Source organism: Ovis canadensis, chromosome 10 (assembly GCF_042477335.2).
Source record: "Ovis canadensis isolate MfBH-ARS-UI-01 breed Bighorn chromosome 10, ARS-UI_OviCan_v2, whole genome shotgun sequence".
Taxonomy (NCBI): domain Eukaryota; kingdom Metazoa; phylum Chordata; class Mammalia; order Artiodactyla; family Bovidae; genus Ovis; species Ovis canadensis.
Genome location: NC_091254.1, coordinates 66,910,122 through 66,937,289, shown reverse-complemented (window position 1 = coordinate 66,937,289; position 27,168 = coordinate 66,910,122). Strand labels below are relative to the sequence as shown.

Genomic DNA, 27,168 nt, shown 5'->3' with positions numbered 1-27,168 from the left:
AATGTTTAGCTCTTCTATTAACATTAAATTAGCATATTTCCATCTGTAGTGATCATAAGATATATTATTCTTGGTGTTTTATAGAATTGATGCTGCTTATGTTTTTTTCCTGTATCTGGAGACATAATTTAAAAATATTTTTTCTACCCATTTTTAATGTTTAATGCAGGGTCTTTTGGTATTTAACATGACATTTTTCAAAGTTTATTACAGAGCAATAGTTTAACTTTGTCCCATTGTTAGAAATATTAGTCATAGCTAAAGATTATAGAGAGTAACAATGAAATTTAATTTTAAATGTTCAGTATGTATATACTGTCAATTTCCTTTTCAAATACTGGTAACTCCTTAACTGTCCAATTTACTGTTTTGAAATTTGTAAGCATTTTTGATATTGCTAAAACTCAAGGAAACTGTAGTTCTATAAAGTTTTATTTTCAAGCTAAACAGTAATGATGAAAACAGTTTTTGAATTTTATTGAAGTGAATTTGGCTATAAATTTTTTCTTATATATTGTATAAGTAGAAATGACTGTAATCTTCATCAGAACATATTTATGTATAGCGTTATGTACACAGAGGGGCTTCAGAAAGAAATCATTTTATGAGAGAATGGTTTATGTTTCAAAAATGTAACTGGGTTTAGATTCCCTTCTTTATCATTAGTGTGAAACTGAGCTTATCCTTATGTCTGATTTTGTGTATGTGGTTACAGAAATCATACATAAAGTTAGATTTATCTTTTTAGAAAATAAAATACAGCTTACAAAATACTGTGTTTATAAAGCACAGTGATTTTACATTTATATATACACATGTATGTGTGTATGTATGTATATGTATATATATATGTGTGATATAAATGTGTATATATATAAATATGTGTATCTCAGATCATAAGAATTTTTTGTTTTGTTTTTGACAACCTGTTTTCTTTGACAAAATGTAGTTAAATTAATAATCTCTGGTTTTATATCAAGAGTAACATGGATATTAAATCTTGAAGACCTTGTTAAACTTTAATCATTAATTTAAGACTGAGTTGGTTTTTGGTATTTTAAAAGGAAATGTATTTATTTTTAATGAATATATGGTTTACTAAGTGTGAATATATGTGATGTTAAAAGATTTATAGGAAAATTTGATTTATTCTGTTTGAACTTTCTGATTATCTATTTGAGACTATTAGTAACTACCTAGTAATATTATGAGTATAAAAGATTAGAATTTGTACTTTATTAACTGTACTTAAGATACTAAAGCTTGTGTGTGGAATGGTGAATAGGTTATGGTTGGGAGCGGGATGTTAACGGAGGGGACTTGGGAGAAAGAATGATGTCCCAAACTTTAATTTCCATGCTTTTTGGTTTGAATTACTTTTGTTCATTGCAGTGTTTTCATTTTGTGAGCTTTTCTATGCACATACAAAATGTTTCTCCTCAGGCCCCCTTGTATTTGCTGGTCCTATTTTTATGAACCACCGAGAACAGACTCTAGCCAGACTCAGATCCCATCCAGCACAGCTAAAGCATAAGCGGGACAAGCACAAAGGTATTTGGTCTTCCTTCTCAACTAGGCGGGATGCTTTCCCAACTTCTTCCACTTATTTGAATATTGTCTCTGGGAAAATGCACAAACCTAATTCTTCTACTTTGCTTCTATCATTGTTATATAGCCTGAGGAGAAAGAACATGCTGAAAAGTGTACTGTTTGTCAATGACTGTCAATCTTATTTCACTGTATTTTTTTGTTAACTTTAATAAAAAGAAGACATTTTACAATGTATCTTTTTCTTTACCATTTCTTGTCAAATTTCCTAAGGTTTAGGAAAGGTGGAAAAATAATTACAGCTCTCTATTTTATATACTTTATTATCTGCTCTTAGATGACTGTCATCTGGCATTTTGCAGTCCTTTTTTCTTTTTTTAATGCTGTTCATTTGCTTCAGAATTAACAGAATTGCTAAATTCAGTGTATAGAGTGATAATGAGTTAACCTCTATGATGCTTCATTTGTTTTAATATAAAAGTTTATATATATAATACACATGATTTATTTGATATTTGAGGTTTAAAAGTGATAGATGTCAGTAAAGAGTAGACCTACTGTAGTCCTCAGAAACTGTCATAGGTCTCAACAAATCTTGAGTGACTGGCAATATCTTGCCATATAATTGTTTGAGATCTGAGTTCTAGATTAATTAAAAATATTCCTAAAGCAAGAATTGTTTAAACAAGAAATTATGGGTCAACTAAGATCAGGAAAGAATTTAATGCAGGGAACTAACAAATTTATGTATAAATTCTGCCTTGAATCCTGGCATGTGAACCAGCCACTCTTGGAATAGTACAACTTAGATTTAATATTTTCTTAAATGCCTGAAATGAACCCTGTAAAGTAGAGCAGAAGATTTTAAAAACACATATTCTGTACAAGTTAATCTAAGTAATATTTTCTCTTTTTAGGGGAAGGGCTACAGAACTGTTAACAGATGAATTTTATTTTTAAACTTTCACATGCAATATATTGTAATCAATTTTATTTTTATTTGTCTCTTTCAGTCTTTCATTTTGTCACTCAAGGCAAAAATGCAAAACAAAAGAAACCCCCATTTTTAGTTAAGCCACAAATAGAGAACTATTCAAATTATATTCTGTAGGAATAAAAATTGAGATTAGTTTAAATCTAATGTGATTAACCATAGTAAAATTTGTGATTGTTTTATTTATTGGATGCTCTTAACAGTGCCATTAATATTTAAATCTAAGGAATACTATTTGGGGTATCCTTGCAAATTATTTTAGTTTTTGCCAGAATTTCTGATCTCATATTTTCCACTATGCCAGTATTAGAGGAGCTTTTATCAGGTCTTTTTCTCACCAATTATATGAAAGTGGAGTTCTCCAATACTTTACCTGAGGTTCACTATTTACATTTCAATAAGCAGTTTAAAACTTTTTCAGCTCCATGTTAGTATGTTATAGACAGTCATCTTTGTGTTTTTTTTTTTTCCAGAATTTAAAATAAATGCTAAAGAAGACCAAGGTTACAAATTTAAAACACTTTTTATGATGTCGCACTGATTAGCTATAGAAACTTTTCCACTTCCATCTTGTCTGTAACGGGGTTATTTTATGGGACTGTAGCAACCTCTTTGGAAGGACTGATTTTGTAGTATTACAGTGTAGGGCCATTTTTAAAAAAATCATCAGATTGTATGGTTTTATAGAATGAAATAGTTTCATTTCTTTACCACCAAATGACTTTAAAGTGTAAGTAGTATTTTATCACATGGTGTTCCATTTTATGTGGAAGGTATTCACTTAGCACTCACTGTAAACCCACAGGTTTGCTTTTTGTTGCTCCCTTTGCATTTTCTGTTCCTATCATTTAACCCCCTTGCCAGGCACTGCTTTTACTCTTGCTGCATATAGTCATAGTCTTTTAATAAATTTATTTTCCTGTGTATTTTTTTTCTCTTGTGTCTTACTCTACTTATCTTCCACTGAGAAAGTCACTGTATTAATTGCTGTATTCTACCTTACATTTAATTATGTTGGTGGTACAGATTGTAGGATAATAACGATTTAAATCTTCTAGACTGTGACTTTCTTGTGGGGGTGTGCAGAGGGTAAGAACTATGGATTTATTGTAAACAGGAGTGAGTTCTAACATGGAAAGTTGGAGAGCTTCTGGCTGATTGGAGAGAATTCAGAGAAGGTCACAGGATCTGTCAAGTTTTCAGGCAAATTTTGACCAGAGGCCAGTAGTGCATAAGACTGAATCAGTACATAGAATTTATAATCCATATAACATATAGTATTTAAAGAATGTAACTATAGATTATAAATAGTTACCTGAATTAACATTTGTTTCAGCTATTCAGTGCCTTAAATAGAAAAAAAAAATTTAGTGTACTACTCTTAGGAATATTCAAATTGTTCTAGAGATAGTCTAGAAGTGACTGACATGAAAATCTGAAGGCACTCCTAAAATCATCTCTGTTTTACACCTATTTTCTGTAGAGAAGTGGTATGGTGTAATGGAAATGTGGCCTTTGGAATTAGGCCTCAGTTTTAATCCTGTTTTTCATTTACTCCAACTGTGTGGTCATTCATAAATTTCTTAACCTCTTTGGTTTCAGTTTCCTTATCTCAAAAATAGGAATAATAATTCCAAACTGAATATGTTGATATGAAAATTAAATTGATATATATGTGTGTATATATATATATGTATATATATTTCTTTGCAAATAAAAATTCTCCATGAATAGTAGCTTAAATTTTTCCAATTGAATTCTTTGCTTTCTTTTTTAGAGTTATCTTAAAGGTACAAAATTTGAGATTGTTAAATGTATGGTTAGTTTATTTTATCAAAAGATTTAAGATATCAGCCATTTGATGGTGGTAAAATACGTGAGCCTTATTTTTGATCAATTTCTAAAGCTGCTCTACTGTTTATTATTTTGGGCTGGCTACTTAACCACTCTAAAGCCTTGGTTTTCCCAAGTGCAAAATGGAATAACAATATCTATTTCATCAGATTACTGAATTGATTAGGGAGAGCAACAGTAGTGAATATTGACTGAGCACTTTTCATACATTATTGCACTTATTTCTCACAAGACCTTGTGATGTAATGTGCCATGTTGTTATAGACGGGAAAACTAAAACTTAAAAAGATCCAACATCAAAATTAAAAAAGAAAAATTTTTTAAAAGAAAGAGAAGATCCAGCATCCAGTTTTCATAAAACTGGCAAATGAATATATAGAGCCAGGAATCCAATCCAAGTCTCTTAGGTTCCAGTGCCCAAAAACACTTATCTACTGTGCTAATTAAATTTTCAGTGTTTAGCCAGAGATACTTGGCAAAGTGATATTACTACTGCTTTGCTGTTTTATTTTAGTGATTTTCTTCCAAGTACTTACTGTTTCTGTGATACATTCAGCAACATGCATGTTTATGAGATTAGCCGAAAGGTATAGATTTAAATTAAAATTAAGGGTAGAGTCTTTTAGATACTGAATCTTCTTTCCTCTGTGTGTGTACACAAATAAGTGTAAATAATATATATATACATGCCATACTTTAGAGACAAAACTTTACAGCTATCAGAGCTTTAATATCACATGATATGTATATGAGCATATTCATGTTAGGGAAAAGATAGATGTGCCTAAATGGCCAATTATAAGAATATTTAGGCCTAACTTTCCTAAGAATCTGAGGTTTATTTTATTTGTCCTCATTAATACTTTTCTGAATAATGAATTTGAGCAGGATTAATCTTGCTAAATTTCACTTCCTAATTTTTGAATTTGCACTATACTCTTGACTGTTTAGGTGTCTTTTTGCTTTGATAAACTTTTGTAAATTTCTAAATTATTAGAATTGTACTTATTTTTTTAAGTGACATAAAATTTCAGATACAGATATAAATATTAAAACCTTTGTCACTGCTGCTGCTAGTGATCAAGAATTTCATCCCTAAATTTTTCTTATAATATTTCACCATCTATAATAATTGACAAATTATTTTTATAGATAACAGTTTTGTTTAGATGAACAAAATGTTTCTAGTATTATTTTTAATTTCTAAATGATGGTCATGACTACTCATTTAATCGCTATGATTTTAATCAGTAAATTACTAGGCTTTTTCTCCCTCTTTCCCTGATGCTGTGTCTCTATTGTGGGGTTTGTATCCATATTTAATCTCTATATTCAAGAGAGAAGGCAAAATGCCAAATTCAAAGGTGAAAGCTTTAACTAGGCATCAATAAATTTTTAGAAAGTGAAATTAAAGTGTAACACTGAATATAGTTAGGTCTGGCACAATTAAATGAACACAGTTTGTCTTCTATGATAAATCAGAGTTGGCTTTAATAATGAGATATTTTTACCAGTTGAGATAAAGCTGTAAATTTTTTATGTATCTGTCATTTTATTTAAATAGTCTTTGAAAGATGCTTATTACTTTTTGGTTAGGCCCTTGTTTATACTTTGAAGTGAAGTGAAGTGAGCTCGCTCAGTCTTGTCCGACTCTTTTGCGACCCCATGGACTGTAGCCCACCAGGTTCTTCCATCCATGGGATTCTCCAGGCAAGGATACTGGAGGGGGTTGCCATTTCCTTCTCCAGGGGAACTTTCCGACCCAGGGATCGAACTCAGGTCTTGCGCATTGCGGGCAGGCGCTTTACCCTCTGAGCCACCAGGGAAGTACCATTCCACTATCTTTCCAGGATGAAGAGTCTTTGAACTAAAAATATATTGCATTTTGGGTAGAGTGAAACTAAATGTGATTTTTTTTTTTTAAATCCCATACACAAGTACACATTCTTGCAGATTTAATTGGCAAACCTATATTAGATAATTTAGCAAAAGAGCAATCATTATTATTATCTTTTTATAGTAAAACCTCTCACTAATTCAGAATTTATGGTACTTCAGATGCAGTATTTGTGATTTTTTTTGAGTAAAAATTCAAAATAACTTCTTCCTCTGAATTTTCAGGGCCATACTTTTAAGGGGAAACCTGTCTAAAATCACTAGCTTTTCAAACCAAGGGCTCAAGAAATGAAGGATTCCTTCAGCGTGCCTTCAGCCTCTGGGTCCAGCAATTAATTCTTGTATGTTAAAGGACTTTCATGTTTATGGTACATTTTTATGTAATATAGGCCTATTTTGAATTATAATGTAGGTAACCACATTTTATTTATTGTAGCATTTAGTTTAATCTATAATCTATACTGCTTGAAGGTAATAAAACTGAATTTTTATTTAAACGTTCTGTTATTAAGACCTTTCCAGTAAGTCATATAGGCCATGTGTTATTCCGAATTAGTGAGGTTTTACTGTCCTAGTGTTGTAAAGAGTTTAAAGCTTTTTAAAATGCTCAAGTCATTTAGTTATAGAAATGGAACTTGTAATTTAGGCCAGTTTTGTCTTACCTTGGATATTACTAAAGATTAGAAATCTTAGAGTAAGGAAAGTATACATGAACATGAAATGATATTATTCTGTTTAGTATTCTAAAATGGGTAGTGAAAATACAGAATTATCTTAAATGTGTGTCTGTAGATCCACATGTGTATCCACATATTATAGACACTTACTTAGATTTACTGTATCACAAAGCAGTTAACTTAGGCTGTTTGACCTGAAATTCTTTTCAGACTTACATTTATTCCATGTGTAAGGAATTCGAATCTTGATGATATAGAAGTCATATTTTAGTTCATCTGTAGTATTAGACTAGGAAAGTTCAGTTACCTTTCTTATTTACACATTCCAAAGAAAGTTGTTGTGTTCTGGAATGTGTTTTTAAATTTTATAGTTAAAATACTAAAATACGTAATGTAGAGACCAGGGGGGAGGGAGGGTCTTAAAAGCAAGTTTATGGTAGGGAATTGGAGAAGGGAAGAAAGAAGGAGTAAAAGCAGAGGGTCTGGTTGAGAGTTGCGGTTGAGGGCCAAAGAAATCCACAAAGCAGACTGGCTAAGAGTCAAGGTGGGACAGGTGAAATGATTGACAGGAAACCATTGAACTACAGTAATTGGATAAAGCTATCTGATCTTTATAAATTTTTTAAAATTCAACTGAGTTTAGCAATACTGGTGGACAGAGTAGTCTTCCTAAGATGTGTTTGGGAAATCTAAGTGATTTGCAAGTCAGCTAGAATTTTTTTTTTTTTTTAATGACTAGCACTAACAATGTCACTAAATTTAAAACAGTTGTTAAATGACTTTGCATGCAGTTATTTTTTATACAAACTAAAATTTCCCATATAAACTTTTACATGTAGAATTTTGTTATTTCTATAACTCAGTGACCCATTTACATCACATAGCTGATTAGATTAAAAGGCTTTATCTGTAACCAGGCCTTATCTGTGTTTTTACTGATTTAGTAGGATTTTGCCAACAGAAATATATAGGTTATATTTTCAAAATTGGCTGCTTTGCAGGTAGATTCTTGATCTATCACTTCTAACAGCTACAGTTCCTTCTCGCTTGTTCCTTTTAACATTTTCTCTTGTTTTTCCATAGTAAACTGATTTAAAATTTTATTTTGAAGATGAGTCATGGCTTAATTACAAATTATAACACTTGCAGATGGAAGTGGAGAACGAGGAGAAAAGGATGCAAGCAAAATCACAACATACCCTCCAGGCTCCGTGCGATTTGACTGTGAGCTCCGGGCAGTACAAGTCAGCTGTGGATTTCACCACTCAGGTAGCAGCTGGAACTTTAGGGTATAACTGCATTTTTACAATTGTGTTGAATAGCCTGTTTGTTTAGTTTGGACAAATGTAGCCTGTTACCCGTGTGTCAAAAGCTATAGCGTCCCTCAGATTTATGAAAGCATATTTATTAGACAGTCCTTTTTAATCTGTGGAATGCTTGTCTAGAGATCTGACTTCTCATCTGTCTTCTGATGGACTGATTTTGTAATTCAAGTCATGAAATTCCTGAAGATAATTTTAAACTCTATAATTTTCTAATTTTTTTATAAGCTGGTCACAAGCTTTGTTACTGTTCAGTGGGAAATGTGCATCCACAAATTCCTTTATTAAGAGCTTTTTAAAACATAATTTTAAAACTATTTTGTACCAGTACAGTCTATTAATTTTATAAATGTAAAATTTTATCTGCTGTTAAAGCATTTGCAAAAACTATACATTTTACTTCAGCTTTGTTGTGCAGTATTTATAAGAAAATATCAATTTTTAAATTAGAAAACTTTTTTTAAATGTAGAAAGTATTTCAGTTCCTACTAAATCATTGGCATTTGGGTTATATAGCTTAAGCTGTACTATTCAACCTTTATAAAAATAAAAAATTCTTTCTTTATTGTTCAATGTATTTCCTTATTTGGTAAGATATTGACAGATATTAAAGTTCTGACAGACATACTGACGTTGTACATAACCGTGCAGAGCTCAGACCCTCTACCTATATAATTATCCTAGATAGGAGAGAACATTTTTGTATGTAGTTACTCATTAAAAAAAGACTTAACGGTTGACTCAGACCAATGTTTTATTAAATTTTAGTGTTATTAAATGGCATTTATAAGTTTAAACTGTATGTTTTAAAAACATTATACATTTTTATAACTTAAAAATATTTTACAGAAGTAAAATTATATTGTTTCTCATTAAATATAAATGTCTTTACTTCTATTGCCAATTCTTAATGACTCTACAAATTTTAAATAGTGAAACTTGAACTGCTTTCAGTATACTTGTGATAGAAATATAAAATGCATACAATGAAAAAATAAAGCTCTGAATTTTTATTTCAGTGGTTTTAATGGAAAATGGTGATGTCTACACATTTGGGTATGGGCAGCATGGGCAGCTCGGACATGGAGATGTCAATTCCAGGTACTTTAACATCTTGTGTGAAAGTGGGTTTTTTTTCTTCTTTACTTTTTTCCTTTGAAGTATATATTTCTACACTCTATATAGTATTTATACCACAGTTTTGGAAAGCATGGCCCATAAATTATTGGCGGTTCTTGATTTTGTGGTTGAATGCTTTTGTGGGGACAAATGATTTTGTGTTTTAGGAGAAAAGTTGATTTACATTTTATACATTTAAAATGTAAGAGCGATTATGATTACCAGGAAATCACACTATATTCTTCAGAATTAATATCTTATTAAAGGCTGTTCATGGCAATAGTAAAGACAGTGACTATCCCCAAATGGCATTTTAATAAATCAGCAAAGGCTATATTCATATTCTTTGATGTTATCTATTTTAAAATTTTAGCCTAATATTAACATGATATCATCAAAGTTTTTGAATAATTTTCAAACAAAATGGTCAGTCAGAGAAACTGTTTAGACTTATCTGGAATAGTTAAGAACTAATTGTGGTAGAGACTACTGGACATATTTTATTATTCCTTCTTCCGTACCTCATTTGGTAATAAGGTTTTAGTTGATGACAGAACCATGAAACTAAAGGCTTCATTTTCCCACCTCCATTGCAGCAAGATATGGCTGTGTGAACTACAGTGCTGTGTGCCGTTCTGGGTCACTGCTAAAGGGAAGGGGGATACCCTTCCATCTCTCTGTCTCCCCTCCCTGCTTGCTGCCTGGAGTCCATGCCTGGTGGTGGGGAGCTGGAGAAGTCATCACAGCAGTCCTAAGTTGGAAACTGTGTATTGAGAGTGGAAGAGCCACAAGATAGAAACAGTCTGGGTCCCTGATACCATGGAACTTCTACAACAGCTCCTTATACTTGGGTGCTTACCTGAGAGAGAAATTCTATTTGTTTAAGTCCTGGTTTCTTGACTTTCATCACAGCAGCTGAGTCCACATCTGCTTAATACAATGAGACTGCTTTGGGTTAGAAGTGTAGAAAATTCATCTTTTTAGCTCACGTCTTCCCAGAAGATACTAAAGCAGGATTAGATGTACAAAGAGTTCATGGATAGAAAACTACTGTGAAAGGGAAGAGAATGCGAGTCTGCCTGAGGTAGGTCTGACCCCTGTGAAAGGAAAGAGAGAAGAATGGGACAGGACGAGTCAGGTCACAGTGCATTTCTGACTGAGTGTTAGCCAGGCCAGCGGGGTGTCCTCAAGCCAAGGTGACTTTCGGAAGAGTTCCACATTGGGCAGGACGGGCCAGCTCTCATCCTTCGCAGAGCTCAGTCACAAGCTGGTAGCTTCCCAGGGGAAGGATGGCCTCGTGGACCCAAAGAAGCATCACCAGAGTCTGTCAGCCACTTGTGCTCCCTGCAGCGGGTGGTCTTCAGGATCTGAATGGTCCCCATGTATGGCTGCCCCGTCACTGACACCAGGTTTATGTGTAAGTCTGGGAGATATAGGACCCTTTCAGGCTAGACATGACTCACCAATCCAGTGTGCCACAGAACCTCCTTTCTTTCTCTCTGCTCTTGCCTAATTCTTCCATGTATTCATAAGATACCTGCCAGAATCAATTGGAACTGTATGATTTCTCACTCACATACACTGAGTCACTCCAGTCATTAAATAAAATCCAGAATTTTCACTTTATTCTGAAATGACTGCGTTACTGTGGCAAGGATGATACCATTAACATAGTAAAGACCAGTGATCCTTAATCCTGGCTGCACAGTAGAGTTGCTTGGGGGACTTCAAAAATACCACGCCTGGATTCTAAGTCTAGAATTTTTAAGAGGCGTGTGTGGAGAGGTGGGCATTGGGAGTGGGAGATGGTGGCCACAAGGGTTGGATAGAATGCTAGCATCAGTTTTTCCTTAAATGCTCTCGACGCTCTAGTGTGCCTCCAGGATTAAGGAAACACTGTCCCTCCTAGAGGGCAGGCTCAGACCTATGTGCAGTGCAACGCACACAAAATGAGGATGAAAGGAATGTCCTTAGTTGCTTTGATGAATGCTGTTACTAATGAGAAGAGACGATTGAGGTATCATTGAGTTCAGCTTCTCACTAAAAGCATAAGTGAAGCATACATTTGATACTTGTTAAGACATTTATAAAACCAGCACAATCTTAGTGACAAGCATTGTGCTTGGAAAGAGAAAAAAGTTTTTAACAAAATTATTTTACCGAATGTCACTGGATATGGCATTTATATATTGGGCGTTGGATATCACAGAGTATCAGTGGCTTTGCAGGATTGAGCAGTTACTATTACAGGCTTTAGAAGGTAGCAGATATTTTGTTTCACAGGGTTAATGACCATTACTCTTGCAGAGACTGAGACAGGGCTTGTAATATGTGGGGAGAAGAATTTGGAAGCTTTTTGTTCTGTTTCTCCCAGAAGATTCATGACCCAGAAGAGGATTTAGTATTATTACCATCATCGTCATCATCATTTTTGCATTGTTACTTAGCTGGCAATTATTTTGTGAGTCATGACATAACCTGGGAAAGGTGCTTTACAGTTATATGTGAGAGAGCAATCAGTCATGTGTGCAGCAAGGGGGACACATCTTTACAAATCAGACTTTGTACTTGGATGTCATTCCGCAGAAAAGAGTTAACAGATAGCTGTGTTTCCTGGTCTTGACTGAGTGGGAGGGAAGTAATGAAAATCATATCTATGATTAAATTGCAACCCTCAGGTGACTGTGCTGTGTGAAGAATGAACAGAATAAGTGCAAGACTCTGCCACCCCTCCTTGAGGTTTAACGGCTTTTGAAAGGGAAGGACCTCACGTCAGCTTTTCAAATGAAGAGGGTACCTAAAAACATTGCCTCCTGGTCCTGATTATCACCCAGTGAGCACCACACCTTGCCTTGCAGTGACTTGCTCAGGCAACAGTATCATAGCAATATGCTAAGTATTTTTAATAGTTTGACTGTATCTTCATGAACTAGGATAGCTTTTAATGTTGAAGTTTAAACAATTAGGGTTTTTTTAAGGAGATTAAACTCTGGTGGGATTTGTCTTAACTGCCCAAAGTTGTTCTTTCCCAACATGTAAATTTTCACTCCTGGTTCTATTGATTGAGTTGTCACTGGAGGGCTGATTCCGTGTGCTGTGGGGAGTGTCAAGCTGGGGCATGGAATGACATAATGCCTACACGTTGTACCTGGTGGATGAAATGAAAACCAGTCAAAACCATCTGTGCTGTAAACATGCTAGTTACTCTGTCTCTCTGGATCCGTGTGGGATTTGGAAGGCAGGAGTCAGGAACTGTTAACAGATTCCGAAAGGAGTTGACCATGTATATGGAGGGAACAACGCCTCAATAGCATACCTATTAACTAACTTACCACAAAGCAGAGCATTTATAAATATTTTGTTGAAAATAGAGTTGAAAGGTATTTTTTTTAAAGTTTCTCGTAACCAAGTGTTTTTAACTGAAGTTTATTGTATAGCACACATTAGTAATGTGTGATGAATGTAAGGTAGATATTGTAGTGTGCATGTGCTGAGGGTAGAAACACGTTATTGGTGTTCTCTTCATTTCATGTGTTGTCCTGCCAGAGTGACTGAGCCTGATTTTGTCACTTGGTGCCAGTGTGACCTTGCCCAAATTAGTTAACTGTTTTTGTGGCTCAGTTTCTTCCTCTTAAATGGGAATAAATGTTTCTCTCAGAAGGTTGTTGTGAGAATTCAGGGAGATAATACGTGTTGTTTTCTTAGCACAAGCACCTAGCTCATAGTAAATGCTCAATAAATGTTGGCTGTTACTGTTGCTGGTTTTAAAAGAGATTGTCGAAAAGCTTCTGAGGATTTTTATGCATTCACTCATGACTCAGCCCTCTTTTTTGTTTGTTTGTATTCTTCAGTATGCTTCTAAATCTCTGAATTACAAATTATTTTATAATTTTCAGTAAATGTAAACCTGGATGTTGGGAAAGAGACTGTATAGTTTAGATGCCTTTATTCTCGGGTTTTTTTTTTCCAGTAGAATCTTGATACTTCTAATGTTTCTGAGTCTCATCTTTTTCTTGCTTTAATAAATCCTCCTTCTGTGTTAATATGCTACACATCATGGTGTCTGGAACCATTTAGACGAGGTTTAGATCTTCGTTTCATCTCTTACCAACTATGTAACTGTAATTTACTAAGCCTTAGTTTAAATAATCCCATAGGATTGTTAAAGAATTAATATACTGTCTACAAAATGCCTGGCATGCATACACATACAGATGTAATGTTTGTTTCCAGTTCTTCCTCTGTTTACCAAATAATTTAATAAATGGACTCTAGTATCATGAAAGAGTTTATTAGAAGAAATGCCACCAACTTTGGGAAAGTCCTTTTTAAAGCACATCAGATCCATACATAGAATTATTTTGATAATCAGTGATATAGTTTGTATGAAAATGCTGCATAAACTGCAAACTGATCAACAGTTACAGGAACTTTCCCAATAATTCTTTGTTTGGATCAAACCGGACATTTCTGTGAGGGCTTTGGTGGCGCTTTAGTTGCTTGGTCATGTCCGACTCTGGCAGCCTCATGGACTGTTGCCTGCCAACCTCCTCTGTCCCTGAGATTTCCCAGGCAGGAATCCCGGAGTGGGTTGCCATTTCCTTCTCCAGGGGATCTTCCCAACCCAGGGATAGAACCCAAGTCTCCTGCACTGTAGGTGGTCTCCTGCATTAAAGGCGGATTCTTTACTGACAGCCACCAGGGCAGCCCTGTCGTTCGCCACACAGTCCTTTGGCTTGGTAATTGATTATTGCAAAAGCTCATGGTACCTCAGGTTTGAGAACCACTCAGTCTAGCCATACTATTGTGCCCTCAGGTAGAAACGACTACTCCTTGGAGGCAGAGCCGTTCTGCTTTCCTCCGCTTTTGTTACTACACATCTTGCTGTTAGTCACCGCCTTTCATTCTTTGAAAATGTAGTTTTCACAGTGTTTTCCCAGTCTGAGTCTTACCATGCTCCTGAATGGTCCCGTACAATATAGTCACCTTGACACCTTAGTTAGATCTAGTGAACCTTACTTCCGTATTCATGGTGGTCATTCCCAGGACCTACAGTGGATAGCTCTAACTCTGAATTTTTCATTTTAAACAACACATAATCTGATGACAAAATTTTCTTCTGTTACTTAGCATGGCTTTACTTGGTGTTTGACTGTATCAGTACTTCATTCTCTGCAGCCCTCTACTTTTTTTCACTCTCTAGGATCACTTAACAACCGAAGTCTGAGGTTGTCATTTATTTTCTTCACCCTTACCCTTACCAGTATCCTGAGTTTTCTCACCCTCTTGATCTTGATGCTAAGGTGTGACAAAACTTCAAGCATCAATCAGTCTACTTACGTTTTCTATGTCTCGCTGGGACTTCTGGAAGAAAAGGAAGTCTCTGTACTTACACAGATTGTTATGACTCCTAGATTCAGTCAGTCCTTCTACAGTGGGCAGTGATCCCCCTGTTTTCTAGTTTTGAGCTATTTGATTTAAGCCCTTTTGAGAATGTGATGAAGAATATGGGCTGTCTCGTCAGAAAAACAGACATAAGGATATACACGTAAAAGTTGGCTTATAAAATTAAAAGTTTCACCAGTCTCTTGAAGCTCACTCTTAGAATTCCTGTAAGTCATTTGGATCTGGGTTAAAACCTTGTGGTCTAGGTTTCTCTTTCTTCCACTCACCATGATACCCTTTGCATAATCTTCAGATCTTCGCCTCACTCATTTCTTCTTGCTCTTAGCCCTTGACCTCTATTCCTGTCACAGCAAAAATGAAAACATTAGATGGGACGTTCTTCAGCCCAGTGACTCTACACACCTGCCTGTGTCCATACTTCCTCTATGCTCCTTCTTCACGTTACCCTGAAAGAGGGCCTGCTCATGTCCCCACCCTGAGACCTTTCTGCCTTTCCCATGGGGATCTGATTCTGTTTCTTGTCCCCTCTCTGAACCATATCCCCTCATCTTCACTGTCTTTCAGCTTACGCAAGTTCTTAAAAAGGACAGAGCTTCCCCTTCAGCTCTTTTTCCCTCTAGCTGTTGGTTCCCATTTCTTTTTCCCTTTCCTGCTAAGATTTTGAAGGGATTTTGTGTAGTCTCTGACCCCACTGTGAGTGCCTCCTTTGCTGCGTAGTATCACGCCTGCCTCTACCAAAGACTTCTTGCAAAATTGAGTGGTCATCTGTCTCTGTCTCTGAGGCATTCAGCGTGTACAGTATTCCTCTTTCCTTGAAATGACTACATAGCACTTTTTCCCCGAGTTCATTGTTATGACCTAGACTTCTGTGAGCTCTTCTTCCTTTGTTCCTACCTAAATTATAGAAGAAACTTACAATGAAAACTCTCTCTTTTCTCTCTTTGTCTTCCTAGATCTTATTCTCTATCTTAAGTGAATGTTGCCACCATCTACCTGTTAACTTAAGCAGAAACTCTTCTTTGCACCACCCCCCGCCCCCCATCAGCCATTTCCAGAGTCTAGTCAGGTGTGTTCCTTACAGAGCTGTCGAAACATTCCTTTCAGTTCGCACTGTTCCTAGTTCAGGTCTTCACTATAACTCATCCAGATCATCACAACATTTTCTTAACTAGGTTTCCAGCTGCTAGTCTTGCCTCTTCCCAATTCATTTTTCGCTGCATTCTGAATAACCATTTAAAAACATATTATATGTAATTTAAAAAATTTAAAGTGTTACAGCACCTCAGAAACAGAGCTCTTCTATGTGTGGACTTTCTCTACAGTGATGATTATTCTTCTGTATATACATAGTGATTACTGAAAGTGGTTAATAAAGGATAAATAAGGTGATAGAAGGGTGATTACAAGAACAGATACGACAGAGCCAAGGATGCCATTTATCATAATAGTTACCGTTTGTTAATTACTAACTGTGTACCAATCACTGAGCCAAGCACTTGACATATATGAGCTTTTTTGTACATAGGAACCCTATGGGGTAAACGCGGTTTAGTTTTATCTCCATGTAAAAGAAGAGAAAACTGAACTACAAAAAGGATGAGTAACTTGTTGAGAGTCATGGAATGTTGCTGCTGCGTGGTGGAGCCGGGACTCACAGCCAGGCAGTCTGCTTTAGGGTCTGAGCCTGCAGCTGCTGCTGTGGTGCCTCTCATGATATGGTGTTCTAACTCATGAGATACTCTGTATGCTAAAATCTGAAAGTGCAGTGGAAAAAGGTAGAAAAGAAGATGAAAAGTTAATTGACAGTTCAGTGGGAAAAGGGTAGAAAGGAAGACATAAAACTGTTTTGTGTGGTCCTTGGTTTGTATTCTGGGTAAATCAGTGCATGATTTTTATTTTATTTAACAAATATTTGTAGAGCTCTCTGACTTACCATTCACTTTATAAGTTAACTTTTTTTTTTTCTTTTAAAACAAATGTAGGTATAGTCTTTCAGAAAAAATAATAATTCTTTGTCCATAGTTAGAGTAGTAAATTCAAGAAATCTTTTTATGAATCTCCGTCATGTCAGTGATTATGTCTTTCTCATCTTTGTGTACCTAATATGAAGACTGGAGATAGGCATAATATAGTACCTAAATAAGTGTTTGATGAATATTCTTATTAGTGCCTTTTATCTCTTGTTTTTTTATTACATTGTTTATTGATCTTTATTTCAGTTGGATCTTGAGAGAAATTGACTAAAATTTTTTTTTTTTTTTAACCTAGGGGATGTCCCACTCTTGTTCAAGCATTGCCAGGCCCTAGCACACAAGTTACCGCAGGCAGTAACCACACGGCAGCGCTTTTAATGGATGGACAGGTCTTCACATTCGGAAGCTTTTCTGTAAGGAACTTTTTAAGCATTGATAATGTTGCATTGTACTATTGCCTTGCAATTTGTCTACATTAGCTATTTTTTCTGGTTTCAGTGAAATTCTTGTATTATTATTGCACATGCATATTTCCTGTCTCCATATCCAACGTACACAAAACTGGAAAGAACTTTGCTTTGAAATTAGTTTCTTCTCCAGGGTAGCATTAGAATTTATTAAATTTAACACCTGTGTTAGATTTGGACATGTTTCAGTCCAGATCAGAGTCTATTAAGCATTCAGTAGAGCTTGTTTCTGTCATTGAAACCTTCCTTCCCAGCTAGCTTGTAAAGAATCAAATTTTTTTCTTAACTTGTAGAATTATATCTATTTTAGAACTTTTTAAAGGCCCAGTTTTCTTGTTAGATTTTTTAGAATTATAGTTTACTTTTTCCTCTTCCTCTCAACTTCTGTCTGGCCTGTTTGTTTTGCTCTTTCTCTTTTTTCAAAACTAGAAAATAATCTGAGAATTTTGTATAGTTTGGGCATAGGAGAAGTCAAGGAAAAGCTTAATAATACTGTGCTAATAAGCTGATACCATCTGTGATATGGGTAACTCTTCAGAACTCTACAACCTAAGTCTCTGGGGTGCAGTTTGCAACTCTTGATTTTTTTTAATGTAAATCTGAACTTTAAAAATCTATTATTTGGAAATGATTTTAAGTTTACAGAAATATTGTCAAAAATAAAAATAATGCGTGAAATGACCCTATGCTCTTGAATCAGCGTCACCTGTTGGCAGCATTTTGATCTGTTTGCTTTACTGTCTGTATACTCATGCTCTCATTCTCTCTCGCACACTCTGTATATGTGTGTGTAAAACTTTTTTTTCCTTGAGTCCTCTAAGAATAACTTGTATGCATCATGATCCTTTACTCTTAAATAGTTTTGTGTTTCGTCAGTTGATCTGGTGATCCCTTTTTGGCACTTTTTTCCCCCTCCAGTCTAAGATCAGGCTTTGTATTTATTTCTCATGACTCTAGTCTCCTTTAATCTGTTAACGTTTTCACACCTTTTCTGTGTTTATTATGACATTGACATTTTTGAAGAATGTGGTACTTTTTAAAATTTTTTTCCAAGGAGATGTTCCTCGTTTTTGTTTGTCTAATATTTCCTTGTGCTTAGATGCAGGTTGTGCATTCCAGACCAAAACACCATGTGAGTGGTGCTGAGTCCTTCTCAGGGCATCACAGCCATCTGGGGGCACAGAAGGCCCACCTGCCCCTCACTGGTGATAGAATTTTTGATCACCTACAGGATTTTGTTTGATATCACTACTGCATAGTTAGAATTTTTTCCCTTGAAACTAATAAGCAGTCTTTGAATTGACACTGTTAAGATACCTGCTTCCAAATTACCCTCTAGATTTAGCATCTATTGATTGTTCTTGCCTGAACCAGTCTTTACTATAATGGTTGCAAAAATGATGATTTCTCCAACCACAGCACCCCCTCACATTCACCTGTTAGCCCTTTGGGTTTTAGTGTAAGCAAAAGTCCATTTAATATTTGTTTGCCATCTTATTATTGGTATAGACATGCATGTTTCTTTTCTATTCATTACTGTACTTAATTTATCATTTGAATGTTTAGATTGGCTCAGACTTCACTAGTGGGAGATCCTTCATGCTGGCTTCTGTGTTCTGATAGCATGCCTCTTTTTTTTAAAAAAAAAGTACTACCTTACTTCCTGGCATAACAGGTTATTCCAGGCTTATCTGTTTGAGTTCTAGAATCAGTTATTTCTCTAAAAACCTAGGTTGCTTTTAGCGGGAAACACTCCTGGACAGCAGCTGAGCACTAGGTGTATTCACTGCATCCCCAGTACTCCTGTATGTGCATATAGACATACATACATTTGTGTATTTCAGAAATCCTAAGTCCACACTGGTACCTCCAGCCCATTCCCCTATGATTCTTTCTTACCTTGTCCCATTTCATATTTATGTCCCTTCTTCCTGGCTCCCAACAATATCAATGTATTTATTTCTCATTTACTTAGTCCTAAAATACTCAGGTCAGGAAGCAACAGTTAGAACTGGACATGGAACGACAGACTGGTTCCAAATAGGAAAAGGAGTACGTCAAGGCTGTATATTGTCACACTGCTTATTGAACTTCTATGCAGAGTACATCATGAGAAACGCTGGGCTGGAAGAAGCATAAGCTGGAATCAAGATTGCTGGGAGAAATATCAATAACCTCAGATATGCAGATGATACCACCCTTATGGCAGAAAGTGAAGAGGAACTAAAAAGCCTCTTGATGAAAGTGAAAGAGGAGAGTGAAAAAGTTGGCTTAAAGCTCAACATTCAGAAAATGAAGATCATGGCATCTGGTCCCATCACTTCATGGGAAATAGATGGGGAAACAGTGGCAACGGTATCAGACTTTCTTTTTTGGAGATGGTGACTGCAGCCATGAAATTAAAAGACACTTATTCCTTGGAAGAAAAGTTATGACCAACCTAGATGGCATGTTGAAAAGCAGAGACATTACTTTGCCAACAAAGGTCCGTCTAGTCAAGGCTATGGTTTTTCCTGTGGTCATGTATGGATGTGAGAGTTGGACTGTGAAGAAAGCTTAGCGCTGAAGAATTGATGCTTTTGAACTGTGGTGTTGGAGAAGACTCTTGAGAGTCCCTTGGACTGCAAGGAGATCCAACCAGTCCATTCTAAAGGAGATCAGCCCTGGGATTTCTTTGGAAGGACTGATGCTAAAGCAGAAACTCAAGTACTTTGGCCACCTCATGTGAAGAGTTGACTCATTGGAACAGACTCTTATGCTGGGAGGGATTGGGAGCAGGAGGAGAAGGGGACGACAGAGGATGAGATGGCTGGATGGCATCACTGACTCAATGGACGTGAGTCTGAGTGAACTCCGGGAGTTGGTGATGGATAGGGAGGCCTGGCGTGCTGCGATTCATGGGGTCGCAAACAGCAGACATGACTGAGCAACTGAACTGAACTGAACTGAAAATATGTCTAAAATAGTTTTATATTTGCTTTTTCCACACTACTATAAAAACAAACTCACTAAAAAGAGTTCAGGATTTGTCACTGTTGCTCCTACCCCGCCCCCCCCCAACCTTGTCCTACCCCAGGACTGAAGTCAAACTGTGTTCATGAGGTACCGTGTTCTTAAGTTACTGCGTTCATAAGTTCCTTGGTTCTTTCTCCCCACACCCTTTCAGTGGGGTTATGTTATTCCTTTGGAATAGAGTCGGGTTCATTTGCTTTCCTTTTCTGTTTCTTTCAACTTTATTTAACGTGGATGAAAGTAGGTAGAGCTAGTCGAGTCTTTAAATGTGACGACAGTCAAGGATCACCTTCCTTCCCTTGTTCCTGAAGACAGGACCTTTTACCTGGTCCATTTTGTCTCACCCTATCCTGGGACAGGGGTTCATCTCAGAGTGAGTAAGATCTGATCTCAGGGAGGGGGAGAAGGAGGGGTGACCTTTAGGCATGGAGATAACTTAGCCTTGAACAATGAGTGAGGCTGCCCAGGAATGCCCAAGGTATGGCAGAAAAGAGATGGATGAAAGGTGTGTCGCCAAGTCAGATTCCTCTTCTCCCTCTTGTAACTGTCTTCCCAGCCCTTTGTAGAGGTCATTGGTTTAATTGCTGACCTCTAGCGTGTCCTCCCAACCTGGAGCTCTCAGACTTCCATAGAGAGTGGTCTGTGACCCAGTGTACCATTTCAGTTTACTTTTAAGTTTAAGGATCCCTCCTTGCACATCCTTAGATGTAGTTTTAGTTTTTGAATGTGTAGAACTTAACGTGTTTCCACAAGTTAATTTGTGAAAAAATGGTGTTCTCACCCTAGTGTATTCCCTCTCTCATCTCTGGCACCCTACTCCCCTTCACACCATGCTTGTTGGTTATGAGGATCATTGTTTTCCAGTTTCTCCTTCATGTGTTTATTATTTTAAAGAGTAATAAATAAGCACACACACCATCTGTATCTGCATTGACATAGGTAAAAATATAGTATGTGTGTATATGTATATACATATATATGTAATTATTCTCCATTTTTATTTTTCAAAGTATAGCCTTTTATATATACTCTTCTGTACATTGTCTTTTCACTTAACTGTATCTCCTAGAAGTCATTCCTTCTCAGTTCATAGAGATTTTCATAATTCATATTTTACATCTGCATAGCATATGGTGTGTGTGTGTAAATATATATATATATATACATAGTAGTTTATTTAATCAATTTCTTATGCTTAGACAGTTAAGTACTTTCTAATATTTTGCAACAACAGCAATGAATATTGTTAGAGGTGTGAAGTAAGATTGTTGGGTTAAAGGCTAACGCCTGGGTAGTTTTGTGAGAGTTTTCCTTCTGTTTTGCGTTCTCACCAGCAGTCCATGAGAGCGCCTCTTTCTCCACGGCCTTGCCAGCAGAATGTGTTGTCTGTTATACCTTTTCATTTGTGTCAGCCTGATGGGTGAGAAATGGCCCTGCATACTTGGAAGGCTTTTTCCTGTAGCTGGTGCTCAGAACCCTCAAGTTCTTGCTGTGTGTGGCATTTTCACATCAAGGTTTGGGTTTTCCCCTTGGGGGGATTATTTTATCAACTCTCCTGTTCTCCTTCTGAAGCCTTTTGTGCCTTGCACTCTCCACTCAGCGCCACCCCCACCCCAGCCCTGGCACCTCCTCTTCAGCCCTGGCCCCCCGGGGCTTGTAGAGGCAGGTGGGTGAAGAAAATTTTGGTTTTTTTCCTCTGGTTTCAGGTAACTTAAAAGTTGTGAGATCCACTATTTCCTAATACTGCTGAAGGCTTGAAGCACGTGTGGTTTTCTTTGCTCTGTGTTGGTTTTATGTTGTTTTGAAAGGAATGTGAATGGTAATACTTAGAATCAGACAGTCATTATTGTCTTCTAGCCCCAGAAGCCCCAGGTGTGAACCTCTGTATGTTTAAACATGGCTTATGTATAACCATGTTTTGAATCCCATGGGGCTGTCCAGGCACCTGTCATAGTTTTAGACTGCTTTCCTTCGAATTAGTTGGTTGACAGTAGAGGAATAAATATTTATGTCAGTAGTCAATGAAAAATATAATTTCTTTTCCTCCAGAAGTATAATAAATATCTCAATGTGATGGACACATTGCTTATGCTGCTGTTTTGTCAAAAAATAAGGATAGACTTTGAAAGAAGCCGAGCATAAACATTGAAATGTCTTGACTTCTTCTCTGATCATGTGCTGCTTCTCTGATCATGAGCCTCTGTTCGTTCCACCCAGAGATTGAAGCTCTATTGCTTTTGCAGTTTGCGGCTCTGTTTTCTTGGTGTGGTGGTTAAGGAATGGTAGGACTCATTAGAAGCCTCATAGTTGGGAGAGAATTCAGCCACAGCATTTGCAGTGCTCTCGGCTCCCTGGGTCTTTGGGGCGGGGGCAGTTTGCTGTGGTTTCTCATTCCCATTACTTGGAGTGAACCCTGGCTGCTATGGTGCAGCACTGTCTGCCGTCCAGGGGGCGTTGGACAGGGTGATACTAACAGAGAGAGTGTGTCAGAGAGAGTCTGAGGTGGGGGGTAGATGAATATTTACCAGTCCAGCATTCACTTTGATTTACAGCTACCAGCTTACTAGTGAGAAACTTCCTGTTACTTTTTAAATTAAACTCTTCTCTAACCTATGGACAGCCGTACTTTTAAAGTGAGTTAACAGTTACTTAAGACAGCATAATAATTCTTCTATTTATCTTGAAACATGAATGAAGTAACTTACTAACATGTGATCATATGTGAAAAGATGTAATTTCCTAATTGTATTCACAGCTGCAGTAGTCATTATTTTTTATCTTTTACCCAAATGTTTTTAGACTCTCTTGAGTTCGATACTAACATTTTGTTGGACTATCAACTTAAAATATCAAAGTGGTTTTTTAAATGAACGCTTTGTATTACTACTTTTTAAATACATTGTATATTTATTATACTTTTCGTTTAGATGTTAAAGACAGTACAGTATTTCAGGGAGATTCCTTACATGGAAAAATATTTCAACTTCATTATTATTTTTTAATATATTCTTTGTGGTTTATTAATATTAAGGGGAGAATGCCTAAGAATAATAGAAATTACTTCTTTATCCAAGTTTGGTCCAAATTTCATGTGAATTTCATTTACTTAAAGAAAGAAACAGCCAACAACTGATGAAAAATAATGTCTCATAGAGCTATTTTTGTCTACTGTTTCCTTAACTTTATAGAAAATTATAAATTATTTATTTAGTCATGTTGTTAATGTGGTTTATTTAATCTTTTAGAAAGGACAACTGGGCAGACCAATTTTGGATGTGCCATATTGGAATGCAAAACCAGCTCCCATGCCTAACATTGGATCAAAATATGGAAGAAAAGCTACCTGGATAGGCGCAAGTGGGGACCAGACTTTCCTACGAATTGATGAAGCACTTATTAATTCTCATGTGCTTGCTACATCAGAAATTTTTGCCAGTAAACACATTATAGGTAATACCCCCCCAAAACAAATCTCCCTCTGAAAGCAAATGGTTCATCTTTCCCTATTACGACATGTTGTCCTGTAGCTTTTTGTTTTCTTTCTGTTCGAAGAAGTTTAAAAGAAGCTTTTAAGTGCCTGTGTTTATATGTATGTATGCACGGAAAGAATGAAATTATTAGGAGACTAGTTTATAAACTAGAGAGTGTTGGAAATAGGAACCTAATTGTATGATATAAAACCTGTATTAGAAAGAGGAAGTTTTCTGTATCGGTTCTTGATAAATAAATGATAGAATTTCGGTATGGAAATTTCGCTACATAAATCAGACTTTAAAGTTTCATTGAGACCAAGGTGTCAATTTATACTTGTGTCTATGATATGATGAATAATTATATAATAGGGTGGTATAGTATGGAAATTAAGAGTATGTGTTGTGGATTTAGAAAGCCTGAGGTTTTAGTCCACATTCTGCTATTTAAAGGTTTTTAGTTACCTAACCCCTAAGTCTTAGTTCAGTTTCTTCATCTATTAAATGGAGATAGTAATAATACTTACGTTATAGGAAATTCTTATAAGTTGGGGGAGTGTGAAAAGGTAGTGCATCTTTAAAATACATAATTTTTTTTTTCCCAAGGCTTGGTACCTGCTTCTATATCAGAGCCTCCTCCATTTAAGTGTCTTCTGATAAATAAAGTGGATGGGAGCTGTAAAACTTTTAATGACTCTGAACAAGAGGACCTGCAGGGATTTGGCGTATGTCTTGATCCTGTGTATGATGTCATTTGGAGGTGAGCTTCTCCATTTTTAAGAGAGTAATACATATGTTTTGATCAAATTGTACTTTGGAATATGAAAGCCATGTACAGGCAGACATTTCATCGATGAGAACTCTCTTGTTCAACTGTTAGCTACACTATTGCAGTGCCTCTCCGGGACCTCTCCAGTATAGTGCCGCAGTTAAAAACATGCATTCTGAGCCAGGCTGCCTAGGTTTATCCCACTTGCACACTTTGCTTTCTTTGTCAGTGTGGAGAGGTTACTTTGACTCTGCATGTCTCACTGTTCTCATTTATAAAATAGGGATACTAATGGGGCCTCATAGGCTATCATGAGAGTTGAAGAACTTAGGGCAGAGGCACATAGCAAGGTGCTATGAAAGGCTTTGTCACTGTCGTTATTGTAAGCAGTTTCATGTTCAAGAGTTCTCTTGTTCATTGTTTTTAGTCTGTCAGCAGTCTTATCTGTATTATACAGAATTCACTCTACTTCTTGGTTCTGTAAATATCTAATTATTACCAACTATGTGGATGAAATTATGCCAAAGACTGCAGAATAAATAAAACCAGTGAACCTTGCCCTTAGGAATGTACATAACAAAATTCCCATATTGGTAGAGAAATACACTGGTTTATCAAACTCTGAGAATTTTAAAAATGTACAGATGGATACAGGTACACAAGCAATCCAAGAAATTATATTGCATTTGTTTAAAATTTACTGTAGTGCTTTATATACATGAGTCAAGGCAGGAGTTATGCCAGATTTCTAGCTTTGATGACTCGTAAGGGAGTCATGCCTGTACCAGAGTGGCACATCCCAGGACTTACTTTTTGTTCTCCCTCGAGTTGTTTATTCGGCTAGCCTTAGTTGGCAGGAGAAGACTTTCTCTGTCTTCTTTCTTCTGCCCATTCCTACTTGCCTTTCTACCAGCCGGCCAGGTCTTAAAAGGCCATATTTTCTATCAGTTGTGAGTCATGACTCCAAGTGAAGGAGTTACAGTGCTTCCAGGTTGCTGACAAGCTTACTGTCTCATTTGGGCATTTTGTGAGGCAACTTGGCGGCCAGAATTGAATTGAGTAGTGCTTTTTGATTCCCCAGCAGCAATATACAGGATGGATCAGATAACAAGCGGCTGGGGGGTGAGTAGTCTTAAAGTGATTCTTGTGATGACATGAGGCCCTGGGAACCAGAATTAGAGTGGTCACAGTGAAATAAATGGCAGGGATAGAGAAGCAAATGATGAAAAGGTAGATTTTGTGTTCAGTTATTTACTGATTAGAAGTCGGTACAAGAAACTTAGCTACCAAAGAGCGAGCTCTGGTTTGGACCTACATTTAAATTGATGTTTTGTTTTCCATGATCCTTATAATATGTTTTAGTTTTAAACCAATTAAATTTGCATTAATAGAATAAAACGAAAGCTGGCAGTATGGAATTTGTTTCTGGATACATTTGATAGATTAGAAATGCACTCTTTAACTTAGAAATAATGGTAGGAGTAGATTCTAACGATATAACTAGAGTCATTTTCCTGGAGCCTTAACTCAACTGTGACGTGTGGTATGTGGTTAGGTGAACCTTGCCTTTTCCACATATGGTGGCAGCAGGGGGACAAGTGATCTCAGATGCCTGGCCAGGTCTCTGATCATTTACCCCCTTATTCCAAAACAGAGATTAAAACCTGAAGGGCAGTCTCCTCCTATGTTTCAGTGAAACAGCTGGAAGTTGGAGAGTTCCTTTCATTATGCTGACTTCTGGCAGCTTTGTGTCCATTGTGTTTTTCAGTAGGGTACCTGCATTTTACTCCATCACAGACACTGCAGATTCAGTATTAGCTTACTTTGACTTTCCTTCCTGTCCAAGCCTGCATCCTTTTGTATTCTTAACAATAACTTCTCCTGAATAATTAGAAACTTCATGCCTATAAAGAACAGATGAATGTTAGCAGCAGTTTTATTTTTCATTTCAAAATTTACAGAACTGACACATGAATCTGTGTTGCTAGTGTTTTAAAAGACAAAGCAAATATACAAACAGTAAGAATGATGTGGTCCGTCTCTGTGTCTTTTTCTTCTCCCCCATACCAAATCCCACTAACTTCCTCCGTGAGTCACAAAGTGTGGTTTATATTGTGTGATACCTTTCAAAATGCATGTCTTTTGTGTTTTTTATATATAAATTAGAACTGCAAGTAGTAGATTGATAGATTAAAAAAGCAATAACCCAATAATATTAATGCTACTAATTATAGCAGCAGTTAATATTTTCATAGAATTTATTCTCTGCAAAGTATTATTTCTAAGTATGTGTTTAAAAATAATTCTTAATTGTGATAAAAAAACATAAAATGTACTATCTTAATCATTTTTTAAGTGTACAGTTCAGTAGTGTTAAATATAGTCACATTGTTGAACAGTAGCTCTCTGGAACATTGTCACTTTGTAAAACTGAAACGTGTGCAAAGAACACCTATTTCTTCCTCCCTCCCACTCCTGACAACCACCTTTCTACTCTGTTTCTGTGCCTTTGCCTTCTTCGGATGTGTAAGTGAAATTGTAAACTGATTCATTTTGTGACGAGTTTATTTCACTTAGGGTCATGTCATCAGGGTTCATCCACATTGTAGCCTGTGACCGGATGGAGTTCTTTCTTTCTTTTTTAAAGCTGGATGGTAGTTC

The 27,168-nt window shown here is 36.3% G+C and overlaps 1 protein-coding gene across 23 annotated transcripts in view; it reads left to right on the top strand.

The window, feature by feature from the left end:
- The window catches only part of MYCBP2 (MYC binding protein 2), a 273,135-nt gene that overhangs the window by 101,102 nt on the left and 144,865 nt on the right, over positions 1 to 27,168 (top strand). For 21 of the 23 annotated variants that reach the window (XR_011259486.1, XR_011259485.1, XM_069601855.1 and 18 more), the window contains exons 18-23: positions 1,444 to 1,551; positions 8,119 to 8,238; positions 9,311 to 9,392; positions 17,085 to 17,202; positions 23,514 to 23,718; positions 24,345 to 24,498. Coding sequence is in view for 21 of the 23 variants with exons in the window: in XM_069601855.1 (XP_069457956.1) it covers positions 1,444 to 1,551; positions 8,119 to 8,238; positions 9,311 to 9,392; positions 17,085 to 17,202; positions 23,514 to 23,718; positions 24,345 to 24,498 (787 nt within the window). In the remaining 2 variants the exon portion in view is untranslated. Of the gene's footprint in view, positions 1 to 1,443; positions 1,552 to 8,118; positions 8,259 to 9,310; positions 9,393 to 17,084; positions 17,203 to 23,513; positions 23,719 to 24,344; positions 24,499 to 27,168 lie in introns of those variants that run through there. The other 2 variants (XM_069601843.1, XM_069601856.1) reach the window with 2 other exon arrangements.